Source organism: Diabrotica virgifera, chromosome 1 (genome assembly GCF_917563875.1).
Source record: "Diabrotica virgifera virgifera chromosome 1, PGI_DIABVI_V3a".
Taxonomy (NCBI): Eukaryota; Metazoa; Arthropoda; class Insecta; order Coleoptera; family Chrysomelidae; genus Diabrotica; species Diabrotica virgifera.
In genome coordinates this window covers 83,950,729-83,975,720 of record NC_065443.1, presented here as the reverse complement: position 1 = coordinate 83,975,720, position 24,992 = coordinate 83,950,729, and the positions used below count along the sequence as shown (strand labels likewise).

The window sequence follows — 24,992 nt, the reverse complement described above, 5'->3', positions numbered from 1 at the left end:
AGTATATCCCATATTTTAATAGTTGCACTAAAAAACATATAATCTCTTAATTACGTCGTAAAAAACCAACTCCTGTACACCAGCAACATCATTCAACACTAGGTTCAGATAATGGGATGCACATGAACATAGGAAACTGTTGTTTCAATGTTATTTATGCGCCTTTGTACGCCTGAATATACACCACTCATAACGCTTTCATACCCCTTTCCTCTGCAGTTGTGTACGGAAAGGTGCTTTGATTGTATAAATTTTAAAATTTTATTTGCAGGACCTTCTGAACTTTGGTCTAATATGCAAATAAATCCCAAAAAACTTTCAACAACTTCTGCTTTGGAAGGAAAATTATTTTCATAGCAAGTTATTTTTACATACCGGAAAATAAAACTAAGCTAATCGTGTTTTGAAATATCTTGAGTGGTATCAAGAATTATTGAATAAAAACACCTTTTTTTGATTAAATTAATCAATTTGTTTTTAGTTTCTTGAGCCTGCAAGTTTATAACTACGTTTTGTATTTGGAGGCTCAAGTAATTTGTTTAAGTTATTGTATTTATCGATTAATTTAGCTAAAATAGGATCATATTTAGCTAGTAAAAGAACCACCGACAAAAAATTACCTTTTTGGGATTCACTTTAATCTAAACTACTAACATGCCCACGAAATGCTAAATTGCACCTTGCACCCAGAAAGAGTAAGAGTTACGTCAATTACCGGCTTTACTACTTTCTTCCAAATTCCCTATTTCGATGTTTATTAGGAAAGTATGTTTTGGTCCCCAATTTAAAGAAAGTAGAAGTATTAGGAACGACGAAAGAATAACAAAAAAAGTATATGAAGACAAAAAACGTAGGCCGTCCAAGAATAAGATGGGAAGAACAAGTCAGACAGAAAGCAGAGAAGAAAGGACTGCAATGGAATGCATTAAGACAATTAGCCCAAAACAGAACATTATATAGAGAAGCACCTCAGAGAGTAAATGAATGGACAGAAAAATGTATTAACTTAAGTACTTTATAATTATTAAAATTGTATTGTTAGAATAAGTATTTTATAGTTGAATCGCTATATGCAGAATCAAAACATGTTCAAAAAACATGTCTAATCATTTTCTCAGCAGAAACCGCACATGTCCAGGACTTGTGTTGTATCTGCTGATTACCAAATAAATATATCGTTGGCTACTATGTAAGTTAAATGTGAACATGTGTTATTTTGCCTTAGTGCGATATAAATACGTGTGGATACTCATATTCTGTCAAAAACAGGGTGTACGGAAAAATGTAAAAAAATTGTATTGAATTGTATTGAACTGTATGTAAATAGCCCAACATCGAAAGGTACTAATGGGTTTAACTGATTAACCCTTTAACGTGCACACTCGAGTTAACTCGAGCACGCTGAACTGTCCAATAGTACACACTCGTGAGATAATTCGAGCAGCGTTGTATTTTACCGTTGATTGAATACATTCGTGTATTCAGTGGCGTGCTGGCCATATAAATGAATCGGTGCAATCACCGAGAGGCCGCGGCCTCTTGAGGCCGGTCAAATAGGTAGTCAAATTTTCACAAAAAATTTTAGATATAACAAAAAAATATATTTTTTCCACCTACTTCTACCGAAAGTATACTTATCCGGACCTGACTGTAGAGAGCAAAGTTGTACTTTTCCTCCCTAGGGAGGAAAATATTTTTCCTCCCTAGGGAGGAAAAAGTGACGTCAAGGTATTTCATTCATGAAATATAACTTATTGACGCCCTGTACAATATCTATTTTCTATTACGTAAGTATCTATACATTTTAACGTTTATTTATAAAAAAAACCCTGTATTTTGCAGAATGGTAAAAAAGAGTAAATTTTTATTTTGATTTAACAATGTTTACATTAATAATTTGACTTATATTTGACACTTGACAGTTATATTGTACCCACTTGTGAGTTTTAGTTTTAATAAATTTTGTTGGTTAGTTACATAAATAAATTAAGTAATAATGAAAAATGACTTGTTATTAATTTGAGGAAGGTGGAAAAACCATATGTATAACATGGGAGTAAAGTGACTTTTCCTCCCTTGAATGATTACTGCCCTCCGCTACGCGTCGGGAAGTAAACTTCATTCTCGGGAGGAAAAGTAGGCACTTTCCTCCCTTGTTATACAAATACCTATTTTTATTTCTAATCGAATGTAAATTTTGCTAATAATATTAATAAAACATTTCAAAAAAAATTATTTTTTTTTAATAATTGTAAAATATAGTTTAAGTAAATTAATAAGACTCTTATACATAAATAGATTAATACAGATAATGTTTATTTTCATACATACAAGTATATTTATGTTTTTCCAATTGCCTTCGTATTCTGCAGAATAAAAAATGGAAAAACGAAAAGACAAATTTTGATACAATAAAAAATGGTATACCTTTAACGGCATTTAAATCATTTACTGAAAAATTAAGAAATTTTTATCCTACCATGTCTGCGACTGCAATTAGAGAATAACTCGTGGATTTTGCTGATAAATGTGTTCATTATGTTCATTCTATATGTTCATTCTACAGAAAATATGAAGGATGAGATGATATTATTTATTTAAGTGATAATGAACATGAAGTAACTAATGACAATGTTGTTGATATCGTGAAAACTTCACTTCCGTGTGGTACTAAAAAGTGTACAGATTGTATAGCTTGCTGTTACGCTGTTTTGCATAAGTACAACTTATATCAGTTGGCTTATCCAAATTTAAATAGTATATAAGCATTTATTCTCTTTCAGTGACAAGTATCTTGCAAAGAAGCTTTTCAACGTTGAAATACATAAAAAATCTGTTAAGAAGTAGGTACTTTAAACACAAGATCACTTGGAAACCTTTTTATGCTAATGGCTATAGAAAAAGAAGCTTTGTATGAGCTTAAAAATTATGAAATAATCGACGAATTTGCTCAAAAATCTACTTTAATGCGGAAATTATTGATCGAGAGTTAAGTACATAATTATTTTATAAAATAATTGCAAAAATATGTTCAGATTATTGCGTGGCATTAACATTTTACTTACTTCCTAAAGGTGGAAAGCCTATTAACATTTTAAATATTGTTAAATTAAAGTATTTGCACTGTACTTGTATTTGTACTCTCTTATATAATTGATTTACTAAAATTCAACTTATACATAATTGAAAAATTCTCAAAATTTTATTTTACTTTTATCTTAATTATATGAAATTCATATTATATTTATTCAGGAAATTATGGTTTCTGCCTTACTGGATACAATATTGTCATACATATTATTTATTATTAATTTGTAAGATTGCCTATTCCTAATTAAAAAAAATATAGCAAATTAAAAAAAATCATTGCATTCACAGTTTTACGTTTAATTTAAAAATAATTTATATTTTTGTTTTCTTGATTTTAGAAATAACGAATAAAACAACCTGATAATAGAAGGAGAAATGAGGATGGGAGGCCGCTTTTCTATAAAATCACCGGGCCGCTTGGAAAGTTCCAGCACGCCACTGCGTGTATTCAATCAACGATTTTACGTTGCTATAATTTTTCACACTCGAATGCAATCGATAATTGAAAATAAAAATGTGAAACCAAAAAAAATGTATCCTTTTTCTACATACTTATCACTTGCGACTGATTGTGAGCCGCTTTCCGACAAATGTGCATATTCAAATTCTGATTCGCTCATTTTTCAATATATATTTTACTAAAATATAATGTAAAATATAATACATACATATAATAATAATAATAGGTTTGTTCCAACATAATGAAAAATGGTCATGTAACGATCACGCTCCTGCGCAGTAAACAAAATACGTTCCAACAAATAGTCGTCGGCTTACTGCCAAAACCAACTAACTCCACTTTTTAAAGTTTTGAGAAATCTACCTTTTATACTTTAATTTGAAATGAAATATCGTCTGAATTTAAATAATGATTTAATAATTGAAAAATATGACAAAAATATTTTTCAGTTATGAAATAATTTTTTCCACCTACCTCTACCGAAAGTATACTTTTCCGGACCTGATTGTAGGGAGTAAAGTCGTACTTTTCCTCCCTAGAGAGGAAAATACTTTTCCTTCCTTGGGAGTGACGTCATGGTATTTCATTCATGAAATATAACTTATTGACGCCCTGTACAATATATATTTTCTATTACGTAAGTATCTATACATTTTAATGTTTATTTATAAAACACCCTGTATTTTGCAGAATGGTAAAAAACAGTAAATTGTTATTTTGATTTAACAATGTTTACATTAATAATTTGACTTATATTTGACAGTTGACAGTTATATTGTACGTACTTGTTAGTTTTAGTTCTAATAAATTTTGTTGGTTAGTTACATAAAATAAATTAAGTAAAAATGAAAAAATAACTTGTTATTTGAGGAAGGTGGAAATAGCTATTTGTATAACAAGGGAGGAAAGTGCTACTTTTCCTCCCGAGAATGTAGTTTACTGCCCGACGCGTAGCGGAGGGCAGTAATCATTCAAGGGAGGAAAAGGCACTTTACTCCCATGTTATACATATGGTTTTTCCACCTTCCTCAAATAACAAGTCATTTTTTCATTTTTACTTAATTTATTTCTGTAACTAACCAACAAAATTTATTAGAACTAAAACTAACAAGTAGGTAGGGGAGACCGGGGTTAGTGTGCCATAGGGGCAAGTTCGCCCACATGCCGTATTTCCTATGTAAATCACGATAGTGCGCCAATGGCCTGACCACTCCTTTGTTACCTCGCCCGGCAACTGCGAGTTCCGTTTTAGTTATCTATAAGACTTCGTTGCGTGCATACCGCTGTTTAAGTGTTTTTCGAATTGGTGAGTAAATTTTACCTCTGTTACATTTTTAATGTTTGTGTAGGTATATAGATAATCTACAAGTTTTTATTTTTAAATCTGCAAATACATGCTACTACTGTAATATATTGGTAGAATTGTAGTTTTAAAATATCGCTTATTTTGTTAACTGGCTACCATTTTTGTAAAATATTCTAGTCGGGGCTAGTTGGCCCATATTAGCTGGGGTTAGTTAGCCATATGGCGAACTAAACCCTGGTCTTTTATTGTGCTTACATACAAAACGAAATCTTTTACTTTTTAGAAAAAAAAATGAGAACATACAAAAGGAAAAGTGAGAAGGGTAAAACCCCGTACGATATTATGAAGCGAGCAGTGAAGGTTGTCCTTGAAGAAAATTTTTCGGTCAGAAAAGCTGCAAAAAATTTTGAGATACCAAGAAAAACCTTAGAAAAATATTGCAAAAAATTTATGGCAGTTCAGGAACAAAATGGAAATTTGATAAATATTCAAATAGGTTACGCTAAAAGCCGACAGGTAATCTTTAACTTAATTTTATTTTCTTTTTCTTCAGCCGATTAAAATTTGTAGGTGTTTTCTACTGAACAGGAAGAACTTCCAAGAAACCCCCCAAAATATAAAATCGAGATTTGTTTGTACTGGATGTCCCTTTAATAGAAATATTTTTGGGGAGCAAGATTTCTTACCTGCGTAGGTATACAACCGATGGGCCTCCAAATACAGTGATTGCACCAAATTAGATGAATAATAGCACATTAGAAATTAACTACCAAATAGCCAAATTAACTACTAAAAAAAAAATAAACAATCATCTTGAAGATAAGAAGAATTTATACACCAATAAAAGCTGAGCTTGAGTTAGAGAAGCAGCAGAGAAAAAAGAAGAAGACAAAGCAAAGTAAAGCAGGTTTAACCCTTAAACGCCCAAGGGTGGGTAAAAAATGTCCACCTAATGCGTATTCCCTTGTAACATATTTATTACGTGTTTAAATTTTTTTTTAAAAATTATTTATTGTTAAAAAGACAGCCCATTATCGAATGTTAATTTGGTTCTACCAATATTTTTGAAAATAAAAGCAGCACCTTGAGTTAAATATGGATGGGCATAAAAAGTACACCCTTGACAAAACTTGTTACTAAAGGTTTCTATATAATTTCTCGTTGGTAGGAAGATAATCCATATAATTATCGATGTATAATTAAATAATCTACATAATTATCCCCCAATGAGGAGGCTGAAACAAAGAATATGGAGAAAATCGACAAATCTGAATTACTGGCTTTTACTGGTATGTTAATTTTGATGTACATTGTAATTTTGTTGTAAGGTTCGTAAATTGTTTATATTAATATTTTAGAAGATGCTGTGTTTATTAAGCATAAGATTCTTAAGTTTAATCCATTTTCAACAACTCTCGATAAATATATTAGCTATTTTCGAGGTGGACATTTTTTACCCACCCTTGGGCGTACATGGAACCTAAAAATGGTTGGGCGTTTAAGGGTTAAAGAATGTAAAAAGAGACAATTGTTCTAAAAAAACAAAAGCTAAAGAGATAGATTGATTCATCTTCAGAAGAGGACGAATGCTTCTGTCTAATATGTCTCGAATTATTCTCTAATAGTGTTAGTAAGGAGAAATGGGTACAGTGCACTAAATGTAAAGTATGGGCTCATGAAGCTTGCACAGCTGGAGATATCCTTTTTTTGTGTGCGATAACTGTTTGTCCGATGCGGATTAGTGATTGTATATTTTTACAAATATATTTTAATTGATATTATCGTTTTGTATATTCATTTAAAAGTATGGGCATACTTACCCCAATGATGTGGCTCACTTGCCCCGCTTCAGGAGTTAGTTCGCCCACTGGACCAGCCGAACAAAAATATGTATAATCCCTTTAAAAATTTGTTTTGAGTATTTATTTCTACTGTAATATAGTGTTCACACCTTGTATTATATTTTATAATAGTTCAGAAAAAGTAATCTGGTTTCATGTAATTGTAAAAAATCAAAATCCAAAAAGTGGGCCTACTAACCCCGGTCTTCCCTACAATATAACTGTCAACTGTCAAATATAAGTCAAATTATTAATGTAAACATTGTTAAATCAGAATAACAATTTACTGTTTTTTACCATTCTGCAAAATAGAGAGTGTTTTTAAATAAACGTTAAAATGTATAGATACTTACGTAATAGAAAATAGATATTGTACAGGGCGTCAATGAGTTATATTTCATGAATGAAATACCATGACGTCATTTTTACTTTTCCTCCCTAGGGAGGAAAAGTACAACTTTGTTCCCTACAATTAGGTCCGGAAAAGTATACTTTCGGTAGAGGTAGGTGGAAAAACTTTTTACTGCCCTCCGCTACGCGTCGAGCAGTAAACTTCATTCTCGGGAGGAAAAGTAGCACTTTCCTCCCTTGTTATACAAATAGCTATTTAAATTCAGGCGATTTTCAATTTCAAATTAAAGTTTAAAAGGTAGATTTCTCAAAACTTTATAAAAAGTGGAGTTCATTTTGGCAGTAAGCCGACGCAGTAATCATCTGATGATCGTTGATCGCATCATCCTTCCAATTGTTTCAACAATAGCTATTTGTATAACAAGGGACGAAAGTCCTACTTTTCCTCCCGAATACGAAGTTTACTGCCCGACGCGTAGCGGAGGGCAGTAATCATTCAAGGGAGGAAAAGGCACTTTACTCAAATGTTATACATATCGTTTTTCCACCTTCCTCAAATAACAAGTGATTTTTTCATTTTTACTTAATTTATTTATGTAACTAACCAACAAAATTTATTAAAACTAAAACTAACAAGTAGGTACAATATAGCTCTCAACTGTCAAATATAAGTCAAATTAATTATTAATGTAAACATTGTTAAATCAAAATAAAAATTAACTGTTTTTTACCATTCTGCAAAATACAGGGTGTTTTATAATAAACGTTAAAATGTATAGATACTTACGTAATAGAAAATATATGTTGTACAGGGCGTCAAAAAGTTATATTTCATGAATGAAATACCATGACGTCACTTTTACTTTTTCTCCCTAGGGAGGAAAAGTACAACTTTCCTCCCTAAAATCAGGTTCGGAAAAGTATACTTTCGGTAGAGGTAGGTGGAAAAAATTGTTATCGTCCAGTGACAGTTTCGTGAAGATCATTTCAGTAATCGGATAAACGGAAGTAATACTCTTTGGACTGTCTGCGCAATAGGATCACTTTTTTCGTTAATAACAATTTGATTTTTTTTGGCAGGTCTTTTTCAAAAAAACTGAGCATTAAGGGGTTAAATAAATAAAAGGTTTGATCCTTAATAATTCACTTGTTCGTATGATTTTTAGAGGTTCGATAGCATTTTCGTCTTTGACAACTGGAGTAATACTTAAAAACATTGTCTTAATTTACTTTTTGCTTTTGCTTTTTTACTTTTTACTGTTAATCATATTTTACTTTTTGTTTTTATATACAGACTATTTCCTTCTTGAACCAACAATAAACTAAACCAGTGGTTCCCAACTTTTTATGTCTGGCGACCCACCTTCTGATGTTTTTTCATATTCGCGACCCATCCCTCACCCATTATGATATATAATGTATGCTACTCAGCTATCGTAAGAGCCAAGCCGCGACCCACCTAAAATCTGCCCGCGACCCACTAGTGGGTCGCGACCCACCGGTTGGGAAACGCTGAACTAAACCATAAAATTGATAGTTTACATATTGTTTTGTTGTTTATTTCCGAATCATTGCTATAAATTAAAACTAGCACAATTGGAGAAATTGTCATAAGTACAGTTCGCGCTTGCCGCGTAATGATACCTTTTCTATCAAAGTCGACTACTTCTCGTTCACCTTCCTCATTGTGACGGTCAGATGCACATCACAGTAATGGGATACTGTTATTGTAAAACTGTATGAAATCAACGTCATTTAAAACAGCCTAAGAGCAGTTAGATAAAACATAAAAATCGGTCTTATTGCTGTTATAATATATACAGGAACAGATGGTGTTTTATTGACAAGAAATAATTTATACTTTATTTTAATGTATATTTGCTATATAAGTACACGATACTTATAAATACTAATTTTTCTCTATAACATTTAATTACGAATTACAGTATTTAATTTCAGAATGTAAAGTTAATTTTTGTGAAGAACATCTCGAATGCTGTTGAAAATGGTTTTTAAAACTTTTTGAAAAATTATCTACGGCTGTTCAAAAAAAGATGTAGCATTTTCTGAAAAACCTAAAATAGGCAGCAACAAATAAAATAAAATAAACGTACAGCAACAAATTTTTAAAACATTCATCCATTGCAGTAGTGACCCAAAACACATATGATGCCCCTAAAACACAAATGGTGTAAGTGCCAAAAACATATTTTCAGTGTTTAGAACTAACACTTCATGGCAACCTAAAAGACGAATTAAATTTTGTTTCCAAAATAATTTAGCTAGTAAAGAAGGGCGATCCTTTCGACAGTTTTTCTCAAAAAATCCCAACGATTTTTTTCCGAAATTTTGTTCATAGAATGGACAGTGGACGATTGCGTCGATGGTAACCGCTATAATCCAGTCTCGATAAAGGGTCCTTTAAGCTACAGGCACGATTGCGATAGCAGCAGATTTAATCCTCACAGTAAGTGAGATAGTCCGTAAGTGTAATTTCCATTTTGTATTATTAGCCCAGTAAATGAACGGGAAATACGGCGAGACCGTGTAATTTTCAGGGGCAACTCCGAATTGCATGAAAATTTGGATTTAGGTTCTACTTACCATCCATTCAAAGTTGAAATTGTGCCGTTGGTTGCTTTTTTATACGTTCTTATTCGTCTCCAAATCCAACTCCAAATCCAAATCGAATATTTCAAGGTGAAATCACCGAAAAATTAAGCATTTTTCGGGAAAACCCCGTTTAAACTTTTTTAAAGTGTTTGTAAAAAGCTTTATTTTAATTGTTCATGAAAGTCTCTAGCACTAAAAATAAGCGAGTTACGCTCAAAATAAAGTTGGCCCTCTTTTTTTTTGTTAAAAAAATCATGAAAATCTCCCCGTGTTTAACACCCCAAATTAAATTAATCGCTACCTCTTTACAAACAATTTACTTAGTTATCTATCTTTTATATGATCTGTCAGTCTAGCCGGTTTAAAGTGCTTATTTTTGAAAGGGTTATAGTTGAAAAATCTTGAACGGATCACTATCCACGAGTGTATGCAAATTTTCAACAGCCATATCTTAACCAATTTTTGTCTCACGGAAAAACAAAATGAAACTAGCATATTTATAATAGCAAAGCCTACATTTTTTTACTCTTTAAGATTTTTCATATCGCTAATACTTTTTAAGTTATTTTTTAAAAGTTTTTTAAAGTTATACTTTTTAAGAAAATTTTTCCAAAATTTTTAGATTTTTTTTTACTATAAAACCAAATTTTTTCAAAAATAAGCACTTTAAACCAATCAAACTTACAGATCATATAAACAATACACATACAGTTAAAATAAAGGGTAAAGCGGTAACGATTAATTTTATTTAGGGTGCTAAATGGAAGGAGGTTTTCACGATTTTTTTTACCAAAAAAAGACGCCAACCTTTTTTTCAGTGTAACTCGTTTATTTTTGATGATAAAATTTGTTGTAAAAAAACAAGTATAAAACTTTTTTTAGATACTTTAGAAATATAAATAAGCTTTTCCCGAAAAGTGCCTAATTTTTTGGTGATTTCGCGTTGAATTATTAGATTTGCAATTAGACGAATAAGAACGTAATTTCATGAGCTACAACTTTGCTTTTACTCAATTTATAGACTTTACTGATACACCATTTTTTTTTCGTTTTTTTATAAGCTACACTTTTGCTAAGAATATTTTTTTCGATAAAATATTTACTTTTTGAGTTATTTGCGACAAACTGTCTGAAAACGTAGTTTTTTTGTCGAAAAATCAATATTTTCAATCGCGAATAACTCAAAAAGTATTAACTTACGTAAAAAATTTTATAGAACGAAAGTTGCTTATAATCTGTCAACTGTCTTCACAAATTCAACTTTGAAGTGGAGTGTAAGTAGAACCTAAATCAAAATTTTCATGCAATTCGGAGTTGCCCCTGAAAATTACACTCCAAAACGGTCATTTATTGGGCTACATAATAAATAACCTAACCTATTTCGTCTATTAATGTATTACCGTGCTGCGGTACAGTCGCACAAGGAAGACATTAATATATTACGTCACCACGGGAGGCAGTAGGGATTAGGGACCATCTGAGTTAGTTTGAGTTTGGTGCAATCGTGCCCACAGCTGAACGTACTTCAGGTAAAATCAGCGCAATCGACTCCTACGGCATACAATACGAGTGCAGGTCATAATAAAAGCATTATCTTATATCACTGAAAAACGATTGTATCCTAAAAAGTTTGTATCAGTTGGAATACGTCGAAGAAAACTAGTGTTGTCCACTTTTATTAAGACACATTTATTGCTTCTGAAGATGAAGCATCTGATTAGATATTGATTAGGTACTGTAAAGTAATGTAAAGTATGGGAAAGTAAGGCAAATTATAAGTTTGATATTAAGTTAGCTGTATGTTTTTTTTCTTCCGATATTAATTCGAAGTTATAAACTTAGTTTAAAAGAAAATTATCACGTTATAAATAGATACAGCTTAGTTATCCACCTAAAACTTGAATTTGCACCGTTTGGAAAGGGAAAGGACTTACATGAGATTATACCTTAATTGAGATTCCAGAAACAGAAACCACAGAGTAACATTTAAATACTTACGAGAAAGTCTATTATCCAATGAGGGAGGTATCCAGTCATCGTCTTCGGTTTGTGGCCTGTATCGCCTTCGTACTGTGGTTTCTTGTCTTGAGTTCATACTTGCAGTTACTAATCGTCCTAAATCTAAAAAAATAAAAAATTACAGGAATGCAAAAATATATTGACTGCCTGTGAAGGAGAGTACAATCTTAATTTTTTACGTACAGCACAAAAAAATTGAGAAACTAGATAGCGTATAAATCATGATGATACCGTAACACCAACAAATGTAGAAAATTATACCCATATATGCCGATGTTTTGATGTTTATAACTTAGTAATGCAGACAATACAGTAATTGACGTATAACAACAATGATTTACAGAATGTAATGCAACGCCTTAACGAATGCTGTCATGAATACGTACTGAAGATAAATTTGAAGAAAACTAAATGCATGATCATGACTAAATCAGCAGATGCAAACATACAATTGGTTATTGAAGATACTTTTATTGGGAGTGTGGATACCTACAAATACTTAAGAACATGGAACATCAAATGTAAACCAAATCAAAGAAATTAAGACACGTCTTGAAATAGCACGTGCATCTTTCGTTAATCTTAAAAGTTATTCGTGTTGAGCTGCCCCCCCCCCACTTGCAAAAATTAAAAAACAAATAGCCCTGATTTATGAGCTATTTATGAGCTTTCATATTCCGCAAACTAAAAATTTTGAGCTCGTTCCACTGAGCAGGAATTTAATACTTTATACCCCCCCACTACTTAAAAATAGGAATATTGAATCGGTTTTTGCGGCAGAATTACGAGCTATTTATGAGCTCTTGAAATTATATAGTTTCGATTTTTGAGCTCATCCCCTTCACCCCCAAACAACCCTTTAATTGATTTAACTTAAGAGAAAAATGCTGAGAAAACTTAAAATATATCGTATTGCGGATATAATTCCTATAGCTTATATACTCTAAGAATAAACTATTAAATCACGTGCATTTCGATTATTGAGATACAACCCCTTCGCAAGAAAACCACCCTATCTTCCCGGCTTAAGAGAAAGTTGTACTTAAATGCCTTAAATTAATTATTTGGCGACTACATATCATTTAATAATTTATAAGCTTCCAAATTACGCGCATTTAGATAAGTAAGTTGCAATTTATTTTGTATAGTGCAGTCACTGAAGGTAAAAATTAACGATTGCCTTCAATTTCGGTGAACCTTCATCGATTTTCACGAAAATTGGTCAGTGGTTAGAGGATACCTCAAGAAACAAAGGTGACATGGTACCACCTTGCGCCTTTACCCTGAGGGTGGATACCGCCCCTTCTCGGCGTTGAAAATTATTTTATAAAAAATAATTGCACAAATCTATAAAAGAACAAATTATAAGCAAAATTTATTATATAAAGTTATTAAAATAAGTCAATACTTTTTAAGTCATTAAGGATCAAAAATTTTAATTATTCGTGAAAAAAATGCAGATGTTGAAGCGGTTTTTCGTAAATCACTGAAAAACTGTAAGTTTTTACAAAAAAGTTAATAGTAGTTTAATTCGTATAGCTTATATTCTAAGAATAAACTCTTAAATCACGCGCCTTTCGATTATTGAGCTACAACCCCTTCGCAAGAAAACCATCCCATATTCCCGGCTTAAGAGAGATTTGTACTTAAAATATTTTAAATTAATTATTTGGCGACTACATATCGTTTAATAATTTATGAGCTCGCAAAATATACGCATCTCAATTATTGAATTGCCAGTTTCTTTCTATAGTGCAGTCACTGAAGGTAAAAATCAACTACGACCTTCAATTTCGGTAAATCTCCATTTATTTTCACGAAAATTGGTGAGCGGATTTTGATGCTATCAACTTTTTCTGGAGCTCACTTTTGATAGGTATATCTAAGTATTTTGACAAGTATTTAGTACCTAAGTGTTATAAAATGCATCTCTTTCCCGTTATTTAAGCTTGAATCCTTAGATTTGAACAGTTGCAGAAAAAAATATACATTTAATTACCAATAACTTACTTTAAATTAACATTAAAAGGTTTTTCAAGTAAGCAATTTATTATATTTTTTATTAGCTTCAATTTTAATGATGAAAACTTTTTTGTAAAACCTTACAGTTTTTGAGTTATTTATGAAAAATCGCTTTAAAGCATGCATTTTCTTTCACAAAAATTAAAATATTTGATCTTTAATAACTCAAAAAGTATTGATTTATTAATAACATTATATAACAAATTTTGCTTACAATTTGTCCCTCTCTCGATTTGTGGGGTTATTTTTAATAAAGTCATTTTCAACCCCGAGAAGGGGTGACATATACCCTAGGCTAAAACCGCAAGTTGTTATTGTCAATTCGTGAAAATGAATGGAGATTTACCGAAATCGAAGGTCATAGTTGATTTCTACCTTCAGTGACTGCACTATAGAAAGAAAATGGTAATTCAATAATTGAAATGCGTATATTTTGTGAGCTCATAAATTATTAAACGATATGTAGTCGCCAAATAATTAATTTAAATTATTTTAAGTACAACTCTCTCTTAAGCCGGGAATATGGGATGGTTGTCCTTGCGAAGGGGTTGTAGCTCTATAATCGAAAGGCGCGTGATTTAACAGTTTATTCTTATAATATAAGCTATACGAATTAAATTACTATTAACTTTTTTGTAAAAACTTAGAGTTTTTCAGTAATTTACGAAAAACCGCTTCAAAACATGCATTTTTTTTTTCAAGAATAATTAAAATATTTGATCTTTATTAACTTAAAAAGTATTGACTTATTTTAATAACTTTATATAATAAATTTTGCTTTTAATTTGTTCTTTTATTGATTTGTGCAGTTATTTTTTATTAAATAATTTTCACCCCCCGAGAAGGGGCGGTATCCACCCTCAGAGTAAAGGCGCAAGGTGGTACCATGTCACCTTTGTTTCTTGACGTATCCTCTAACCACTGACCAATTTTCGTGAAAATCGATGAAGGTTCACCGAAATTGAAGGTAATCGTTGATTTTTACCTTCAGTGACTGCACTATACAAAATAAATTGCCATTTACTGATCTAAATGCGCGTAATTTGGAAGCTTATAAATTATTATATGATATGTAGCCGCCAAATAATTAATTAAATGCATTTTAAGTACAACTTTCTCTTAAGCCGGGAAGATAGGGTGGTTTTCTTGCGAAGGGGTTGTAGCTCAATAATCGAAATGCACGTGATTTAATAGTTTATTCTTATAGTATATAAGCTATAGCAATTATATCCGCAATACGATATATTTTAAGTTTTCTCAGCATTTAACTCTGAAGTTAAATCAATTAAAGGGTTGTTTGGGGGTGAAGGGGATGAGCTCAAAAATCGAAACTATATAATTTCAAGAGCTCATAAATAGCTCGTAATTCTGCCGCAAAAACCGATTCAATATTCCTATTTTTAAGTAGTGGGGGGGGGCTGACTCAGCCCCCCCACTAAGGTATTAAATTCCTGCTCAGTGGAACGAGCTCAAAATTTTTAGTTTGCGGAATATGAAAGCTCATAAATAGCTCATAAATAGCTCATAAATCAGGGCTATTTGTTTTTTGATTTTTGCAAGTGGGGGGGGGGGGGGCAGCTCAACACGGGTTTAAAAGTTCTTTGTTGTCGGGATATAAGGTTAGAATTACGCCTAAGCATGCTTTGGTGGTACGTATTCTCTACTCTTCTTTATGGCTTGAAGGTTTAGATACAAAAACAAGTGCCTTTGAATAAGTTCTCTGAAGTCATTTGAATTTTGGTGTTACCGAAGAATCCCACGAATATCATGGATTCAAGGAATGTCAAACGTGGTAACGGGAAGGATAGGAAATAAAGCGTACATAATTAACTGTCGAAAGACGAAAGCTTGAGTACTTAAAACATGTGATGAGAGTACAAAGATACTCATTCTTAAAACCTATTATGTAAGGCAAAATTCGAGGAAACCGAAATTTGGAAAAACGAAGAAATTGTTACAGTTACAAAGTCTCTACCAAAAATATATCCGTTCCCACCTCTATACATCGTTTAACTTCTGTGAAGTTCGTTTTTGAAAGACCACAGACTACAGACCACTAATATCGGATTATCGGATTTTGTCTTTATTTTGCTGTCGTGGCAAGCAGTGGTTTGTGAGAAGATCCATTGTACAAGGTGATAATTCTTTGATTTATTTTTCTATCCCGGTAAAAAATTGTCACTTTAGTTTTCTAAATCCTAAACAATATTCTATTGTTTCAGGGTTTGGTTTCCGTTTGGATTTTGGAGTTTTGGTTTACGATTTTGGAGTTTGGTCTCATGAATTTTGGTTTTGGTTTTGTGTTGATTTTCTGCATATTTTCTGTACCTGGAAACTTTCCGTTTCGTTAAAGTAAAGAGGTTTACTTTCTGGTTCGAGGCTGTCTGGAATGGTCTATGGTTAGACGTTTCTGAAAATCGAATGGTTTCCTTCTATCGGACGTGAATTTATGGGTCACGTTCCATTGAACTTCTCTCTACCACGGTGTGGTGATTGCTGATGTGAATTTCAGCCAACTAAAGTCTTCAGGGAGACTTTATCCAGGAGTTTCTATCGCTACTGGTCAAAAAGCGGTAAAATATATATCTCAAATATTCCGGTATGTTATATTTTTTGGGGTTATTTCAATTTCAGTTCTCGACACCTCACGGTAGAAGAGAACCGGATTATATATATATATATATATATATATATATATATATATATATATATATATATATATATATATATATATATATATATATATATATATATATATATATATATATATACAGAGTGGGCCAAATAAAAGGAGCCACCCCGATATTTGGCAGTATTTATTAGATTTTAAGAAAATAAAAACAGGTCAATTTTTGATCTAAGGGGGACACATTTTTACGGTACAAACATTTGTCATTTGTCAAGTCCCTCCCTTCCACTTCCCCCACCCCTTATTTTTAAATAGGGAATAGGGGTCGTGTGCTAGCTCATTTGAAAAGTTATTCAATTCTCTATTCAGTAATATCAACATTGACATAAAAATTTATACAGGGTGTCCAAGAAAAATTATTTTAAATTAAATTTATTGACACAAAAAGAAGAATGTATGTAATTTATTTAACTCAGAATACATTCTACTGCTGATAAAAAACAGAAAAAAATGTTTATTTGATAAATAAACACTGTTTGTTGCTTAAATTCAATATTCAACCTACCAAGAGGCAGATGGGTGGAAGCTTGAACATTAAAATTAAGCAAAAAGCAGTGTCTATTTATCAAAAATCATTTTTTTCTGTTTTCTGTCAGCAGTAGAATGTGTTCTGAGTTAAATAAATTACATACATACATTCTTCTTTTTGTGTCAATTAATTTAATTCAAAATATTTTTTCTTGGACACCCTGTATACATTTTTAAGTCGATGTTGATATTACTGAATAGAGAATTGAATAGCCTTTCAAATGAGCTAGCACACGACCCCTATTCCCTATTTAAAAATAAGGGGTGGGGGAAGTGGAAGGGAGGGAGTTGACAAATGACAGAAGTTTGTATCGCAAAAATGTGTCCCCCTTAGATCAACAATTGACCTGTTTTTTATTTTCTTAAAATCTAATAAATACTGCCAAATATAGGGGTGGCTCCTTTTATTTGGCCCACTCTGTATATTAAATTTCAATGAACAGTACAACAAAAAAAACTGATATTATGTAGGTTATTCTATTTTTAAACCATCAATCTCACTAGGACTTTTTATTTTCAATTACTTACTAACTATAATATGTATCACATTGTAACATTGTATATTCTCTTTTGTAAATTGTACTATATTTGTGAAAATTGTAATAAATAATTTCGTTTTTGCTTGTTAAATATCTCTTTTCAGTTTAACTTCAAAGGGTAGTTGGTTTAGGATGCAACAACATAAATTTGATATTAGAAAAGTTTAGTTAACCTATATATTTTATATTTGTTAATTTGCTGAAGATTAAGACTGGCGCCGTCCATTTTAGTTTGTTCAGGATCTCTGTCTGTTTTTATTTATCTAATTTCTGTTTTATTCTTCCAGCTCTTCTTCTTTCACGGCTAAATTATTTCAGAAAGAAATATGTTTTTATTTTATTCCTTTTTCTGGTCCTCGAATCCCACCTTCTTTTTAGTTTCTTGTTTCTCAAGCTACTTAGCCGGTGCTCTATCCTATTCTTCTTCCTTCCTTCTTCTCTATTCTATACTTTCCTCACTTTCTTTCAAATTGCATACTAACTTCGACTATCTTTCCTTTCCAAAGCCGAGTTTAGCGTTGCATTAAGAACTCGAGGGAATGGTTTCAACGCAGTATTACAGACAGAGTTATTTGTAGCGGTAGTCAACAAAATCAGTATAAACATGATGAATATTAATTTTTATAAAGTGATTATTTGGATGGTTATGGAGAAAAATCAAAAACATTTAAACAAAAAAATATTGACCTTTAAACTAAACATTATAATAAATGTCTTACCAATTTTCTGACGAGAAGCAATCCATTCATCCAAATTCGGTATATTGTTGTTGTCTCTCGGTTTGTTATTGTCGTTATGGGAATACCTCAGTGCTTTTCTTCTCTCCTTACTAGTGAACATACATTCTTCTAGCAATTCGAACCAGTCTTCGAGCCCCTCAGATGACCTTAGGTAAATCTTTCCATCCCTACCAAGAACTAAGGCAACTGAAAAGAAAATTACTTTTTATCAAACGTAAAAGACAAATTTATATAATATTTTATCAATAACAAGTTGACAATAGCAAAGGGTTAAGATAGTCTGAACTGAACTCGTTATTTAACCCGCGTTTAGGCTTTTTCGCCTCTTCATCTTCTTAGAAGATGTACTGGAATTGGGATACGAATTGACAGTCACAGATAGTATGATAGAATTGATCCAAAAGATGGCATAACCCAGACATCCAAAGTGAAAGTTATCCTCCAACACCAAATTGTTCTATATCGTCCACATAATGTTCAGAAAAAAGTCACACCATTTTGAGCGTTGGGTTTGGGGGGAAGAGGGGGGAGAAATCGGCAAATTCGTAGTTTTTTACGTTTTTCGTCAATATTTCTAAAACCGTGCGGTTTAGCATGAACAACCTTCTATACAAAAATGTTCTACATTAAATTTGAAATAAAAAAGGTCCTATGCATAATCTTTCTAAAATGAATGGTTCCAAAGTTACGGAGGTAGTATAGTATAACTGGTCCAAAAAAGGCCTAGCCCAAACATCCAAAGTAAAAGTTTTCCTCCAACACCAAAATGTTCTATATGGTCCACATATTTTTCAATAAAAAGTTACACCATTTTGAGCGTCCGGTTTGGGAGGGAGATGGGAGAGAAGCCGGTAAATTAGTAGTTTTTTTAGGTTTTTCGTCAATATTTCTAAAACTGTGCTTTAGCGTAAACAATGTTATACACAAAAATGTTCTACATGAAATTTAAAACAAAAAATGTTTTATACATAATTGCTATAAAATCAACGGTTCCAGAGTTACGGAGGGTGAAAGTCGAGGTTTTCGATACTTTATATATTTTTTGGGCAATATTTATGATATAACTATACCAAAAACCCAGACATCCAAAGTGAAAGATATCCTCCAACACCAAATTGTTCTATATGGTCCACATAATGTTCAGAAAAAAGTCACACCATTTTGAGCGTCGGTTTGGGGGGGGGGGGAGAGGGGGGAAAAATCGGTGAATATAAAAAGTATCGAAAACCTCCACTTTCACCCTCCGGAACTCTGGAACTGTTGATTTTATAACAATTATGTATAGAACCTTTTTTGTTTTAAATTTTATGTAGAACATTTTTCTATAGAACATTCCTTACGCTAAAGCATACTTTTAGAAATATTGACGAAAAAACTTAAAAAAAAACTACTAATTTACCGACTTCTCCCCCATCCCCCCCCCCAAAACCGATGCTCAAAATGGTGTAACTTTTTACTGAACAATATGTGGACCATATAGAACAATTTGGTGTTGAAGGAAAACTTTTACTTTGGATGTCTGGGTTAGGCCTTTTTTTTTGACCAATTATATTATACTACCTCCGTAACTTTGGAATCGTTCATTTTAGAAGGGTTATGCATATGGCCTTTTTTATTTAAAATTTAATGTAGAACAATTTTGTGTAGAAGGTTGTTTATGCTAAACCGCTTAGTTTTAGAAATATTGACGAAAAACTTAAAAAACTACGAATTTGCAGGTTTCTCCCCCCTCTCCCCCCCAAACCCGTCGCTCAAAATGGTGTGACTTTTTTCTGAACATTATGTGGACCATATAGAACAATTTGGTGTTGGAAGATAACTTTCACTTTGGATGTGTGGGTTTTGGTCTAACTATACCATACTAATAGTATGATAGAATTGATCCAAAAGATGGCATAACCCAGACATCCAAAGTGAAAGTTATCCTCCAACACCAAATTGTTCTATATCGTCCACATAATGTTCAGAAAAAAGTCACACCATTTTGAGCGACGGGTTTGGGGGGTAGAGGGGGGAGAAATCGGTAAATTCGTAGTTTTTTAAGTTTTTCGTCAATATTTCTAAAACTGTGCGGTTTAGCATGAACAACATTCTATACAAAAATGTTCTACATTAAATTTGAAATGAAAAAGGTCCTATGCATAATCCTTCTTAAATAAACGGTTCCAAAGTTACGGAGGTAGTATAGTATAATTAAAAAAAATACCAAGTTTCTTGTATAGTATAATTGGTCCAAAAAAGGCCTAACCCAGACATCCAAAATAAAAGTTTTCGTCCTACACCAAATTGTCCGGTTTGGGGAGGAGATGGGGAGAAGTCGCTAAATCAGTAGTTTTCTTTAAGTTTTTCGTCAATATTTCTAAAATTATACTTTAGCGTAAATAATGTTTTATACAAAAATGTTCTACATAAAATTAAAAACAAAAAAGGTCCTATACATAATTGTTATAAAATCAACGGTTCAAGAGTTAGGGAGGGTGAAAAGTGGAGGTCTTATATTTTACGTCGATACTTTTTATATTTTTTGGGCAATTCATGATGATTTTGGGTGGTGAGGTTGACGTTTCTTCAAGAACTTATCACTAACATACCATCGGCTACTGAAATAGCAAATTTGATTTATAAAACACAACCCTGTTAAAGAAAATCAGTAGGAAATTGCCCAGAAAATATAAAAAGTATCGAAAACCTCCACTTTTCACCCTCCGTAACTCTGGAACTGTTGATTTTATAACAATTATGTACACGATCTTTTTTGTTTTAAATTTTATGTAGAACATTTCTGTATAGAACATTGTTTAGGCTAAAGCATAGTTTTAACAATTTTGACGAAAAACGTAAGAAAACTACTAATTTACCGACTTCTCCCCCATCTCCCCCTCCAAACCGGACGCTCAAAATGGTGTAACATTTTCCTGAACAATATGTGGACCATATAGAACAATTTGGTGTTGGAGGAAATCTTCTACTTTGGATGTTTAGGTTAGTCCTTTTTTTGGACCAATTATACTATACTACCTCAGTAACTTTGAAACCGTTCATTTTAGAATGATTATGCATAGGGCCTTTTTAATTGCAAATTTAATGTAGAACATTTTTGTATAGAAGGTTGTTTATGCTAAATCGTTTATTTTTAGAAATATTTACGTAAATATTTATAAAACGTAAAAAACTACGAATTTACCGATTTCTATCCCCTCTATCCCCTCTCCAACAATTTGGTGCTGGAGGATAACTTTCACTTTGAATGTCTGGGTTTGGGTCTAGTTATACCATACTAAGAGCAAACACCAGACGCATCACCGCTACCAACCAGACGGGCTTTTCTTTTTTCTTCCGTTCCCGTAGTGTCGGCACCAATTAATAAGATAGCCAAAATGTTCTCAATCAAAGAATTCAATTTTTTTAGTTTCTTTATATTCTATGTCTATGTGATTAAAAAATAAGACTCAGCACAATTTTAACCCTCCACCCCTTCCTCCTCACCCCACCACCAAAACGTACTTGTTTCGTTTTTTTTGACATGGAATCAATTTAAAAATTTCTAAAAATTCACACTCTTAGCTGACGCTTTTTTAAAACATGTCTGTTTTTATAGGTAGGTTGAGTGTATAACCTCAAAATGCATTTTTATTTATTTTTTTTGGGTAACTTTTTTTGGAGATGGCTGCAGGTGTATTTTTTTTAATTTTGTGTATTTTATCAAAAACTATATTTCTAATTTTTTCAGATTTTCCCGTAAGGCGCATCTTCAAAAATCTGAAAAACTGGATTTTTTAGGTCTTTTTTTGGGGATTTTCCCCATTTTACAGACTTCAAAATAGAGCAAATCAAGGTTTTTTTATAGGATATATAGGATATGATTTAAAGTAACTGACTCCTCTAAGACGTTCAAAAATGGGAAAAAACACGTTAAAACCCCCCCCCAAAAAACCCACGTTTTTGAAAAACCTTGGTTTTTGATCTATTTTGAAGTCTATAAAATGAGGAAAATCTCCCAAAACCTCATAAAAAACTAGTTTTTCGGATTGTTGAAGGTGGCGCGTAGGTGTTTTTGATAAAATACGTAAAATAAAAAAATGAGACCTCCAGCCATCTCTAAAAAAAGTTACGCTTTTTGCAAAAAATGCATTCTGAGATAATGGAAGGTCTTATAGACATGTTTTGTAAAAGCCTCAATTATAGATATGAATTTTTGGAAATTTTTAAATTTATTGCATCCCACCTAAACAAAATTAAAACGAAAAAATGACGTGTTTCGTGGTGGTTTGAGGGGGAGTAGAGGGTAGAGGGTTAAAATTGAGGTGAGTCTTATTTTTTAAGTACATGAAACGTAAAAAAAGAGTGTGTGTACTTTGTACGCACGTAAGAAGTTGTACTTCTATTATTTAGAAAAAAATATATTTTAAACAGTTTAGTTGTATTTTTATTTAAATATTAAACTAATTATAATACCTAAAACAATACTAAAAATTAAAAATAACGTTAATACGTCATTTTTTTAAACTGTAGCCTCCCCGCAACTACTTTTCCCCTAATGAATCGTAGAAAATCTAAAAAACGTCAGATTTTCTACATAAATTTTTGATTTTCTTTTCATCATATTTTAATACTAATTATCCTATTCCCAACGAAGGCAAATCCAAAGACACAAAAATGATACATACGTAAATTGAAAGATTTAGCAACTAACTCCATGCTGTCAGTGTGCGCGTACGTCATACTGTATTTTTATAAAAATTCACTCCCATCAATTTTTCCCAATCGCGCCTAAAGAAGTATAATTAAAAAAAAAATTGAATTTTGAATTGAACCGTCACTAAAGTCATTCATTATTGTACTCATTTGCCGCCATTTGCGGCAGTAAAGTAACACTTTATTGTACTGAAAGAAGAATTTTACTTTACCTGCCGCGATTAATCAAATTAACTGAGATTGAATGTAAGTGGTCGATGGCAGTAATCGATTATTTATTTGAGTGACCTTAAAATTTATTTACTTTAATTATTAGTAAAAATATTGTACAAAATTTACCTTATTATTAAATAAATTTATGTCAGAAAATGAAATTCTGTAGTATTTTGCAATTATATTTATAAAACATAAATCAAAACTTTACAGATTTAGTAATTAGGTATTCAATATTGATACCTAACAACTATCGAAGGTAAGCGTCCACAGACCCGCATCGTACGCAACGGATTTTAGTTTGTCTTGTAACATTTAGTTTGCCTTAAACATCGAAATCGGCCATCATGCAAGCAAGAGCCTTCTGTCATTACTGTCATACGAAATTTTTATTTTGTGTAAAAGTAAAAGAATTCTTAAATCTTTTAAGTTTCGTATTAATGCGAATATAGTATGAAATGGTGTTTTTGTTAATTCGATTATATATAGGACGGTGATAAATATGTAGGTACTGATAATTTGTTAGCAAATATATTTATTTAGATTTTATACTATTCATCACGGCAAATCAACTTCGCTGCGGCAGGCTAACGCTACACTTTGTAAACAATGGCGTAACTATTAACGGTATTTTTAATTTTTGGTATTTTACTTTAAGTATTAAAATTAGTATATTATTTAAATATAAATACGATAAAACTGTTTAAAATATATTTATTTCATTGAAATCATGATAATGGAAGTATAACTTCTTTCGTGCGTACAAAGTACACACACTCTTTTTTTCAATAGAAGGATGTAATTAAGTATAGTCCAGGGCGCATCTGTTTTGAGATGGACGTTGAGAGGTGACTCAAATTTTTTTCCAGAAATTGCTTGAAAATAAATCAAATAATAATAGTTGAGTTATCCTCCCTCTCAAAAAGGTCCGGAACATTGTTTAAATAATCAAAATGTCAAAAATTGAAGGAAAAATTCGATTTTTTTCTTCGTTTTTTGATTATAACTTTAAAAGTATTCATTTTCGAGAAAAGTTGTACTGACATAAAAGTTGCGTAATTAAATTTCCTACAATATAGAATTCGTTAAAAATTTAAAAAATAGTCACCATAGTTGCAAAATAGCAATAATTGCGAAAAAACCATACAAAAACAAGTATTCGCATTTTACGTTTTTCAACCATTTATGCTACATTTAGGACCTTCATATTTCACCCAGAAAAACTTTATGATACAGTAAAACAATACTGTAAATTTGATTAAGATCGGTTTAATAGATTTTGCAATCCAGCTTTCGCAAAAAAATTCATTTTTTCAAAATGTTACAGGACTGAAAATAAAGCATATAGCAAGTTGAATTTTTTTTTGCTTATAGAAGTGTACTGTACCTTTCATTTGAAATTTTCAAAATTAAAATCGATTAATTACCACGGCGTCAGAAAATTTTTGAAATAAACAATAATTTTTGGTGCTACGCGCAGGACAGCGATGTTCGATTCACACAAGTTGATTTCCACCAAAATTTCTTCCAATCTTTATCTAATATATTATTTTCTTACTCTATATTTTGTTGTATTTTAATATTTTAATTCCACAAAAATCAAACTAATTTTATAATTGTTTGTGAAATATTGTTTAAACAATTGCATATGTTTAAAAATAATAAACTTTTATTATTTAAGTTAAAATATATTAACAAATAAAGTTTTTGCTAATAAAAGTGTTATTTCAAAGGATAGAGTATGTGTTTTTATTTTGCAATAAACAATTTATTTATTTATATCGAAATGTAATAAAAATTAAAATGTATCTTTACATTATCAAAGGTCATTGGAATGCCCAATCAAAACAAACTATCCGCTGTCCTGCGCGTAGCACCAATAATTA

General features: G+C 31.6%; 2 protein-coding genes across 2 annotated transcripts in view; one reads left to right on the top strand and one right to left on the bottom strand.

Moving 5' to 3' along the window:
- LOC114329068 (uncharacterized) overlaps window positions 1-24,992 on the bottom strand; it is a 206,667-nt gene that overhangs the window by 56,170 nt on the left and 125,505 nt on the right. The window contains exons 3-4 of the mRNA XM_028278081.2: window positions 18,178-18,384; window positions 11,660-11,782 (exon numbers count right to left, since the gene is read on the bottom strand). Coding sequence (XP_028133882.1) covers window positions 11,660-11,782; window positions 18,178-18,384 — 330 coding nt within the window. The remainder of the gene's footprint in view (window positions 1-11,659; window positions 11,783-18,177; window positions 18,385-24,992) is intronic.
- On the top strand, window positions 4,999-6,636 carry LOC114329069 (uncharacterized). The gene is made up of 2 exons (XM_028278082.2): window positions 4,999-5,372; window positions 5,427-6,636. The coding sequence occupies exons 1-2, from the start codon at window positions 5,148-5,150 to the stop codon at window positions 5,508-5,510; spliced, it is 309 nt and encodes a 102-aa protein (XP_028133883.2). The 5' UTR covers window positions 4,999-5,147; the 3' UTR covers window positions 5,511-6,636.

Excerpts from the sequence above, each read along its gene's own strand:
- LOC114329069 (XM_028278082.2), top strand. The coding sequence starts at position 5,148 with ATGAGAACATACAAAAGGAAAAGTGAGAAGGGTAAAACCCCGTACGAT. Across the intron at positions 5,373-5,426 it reads GTTACGCTAAAAGCCGACAG|GTGTTTTCTACTGAACAGGA; the intron begins GTAATCTTTAAC and ends TAAAATTTGTAG.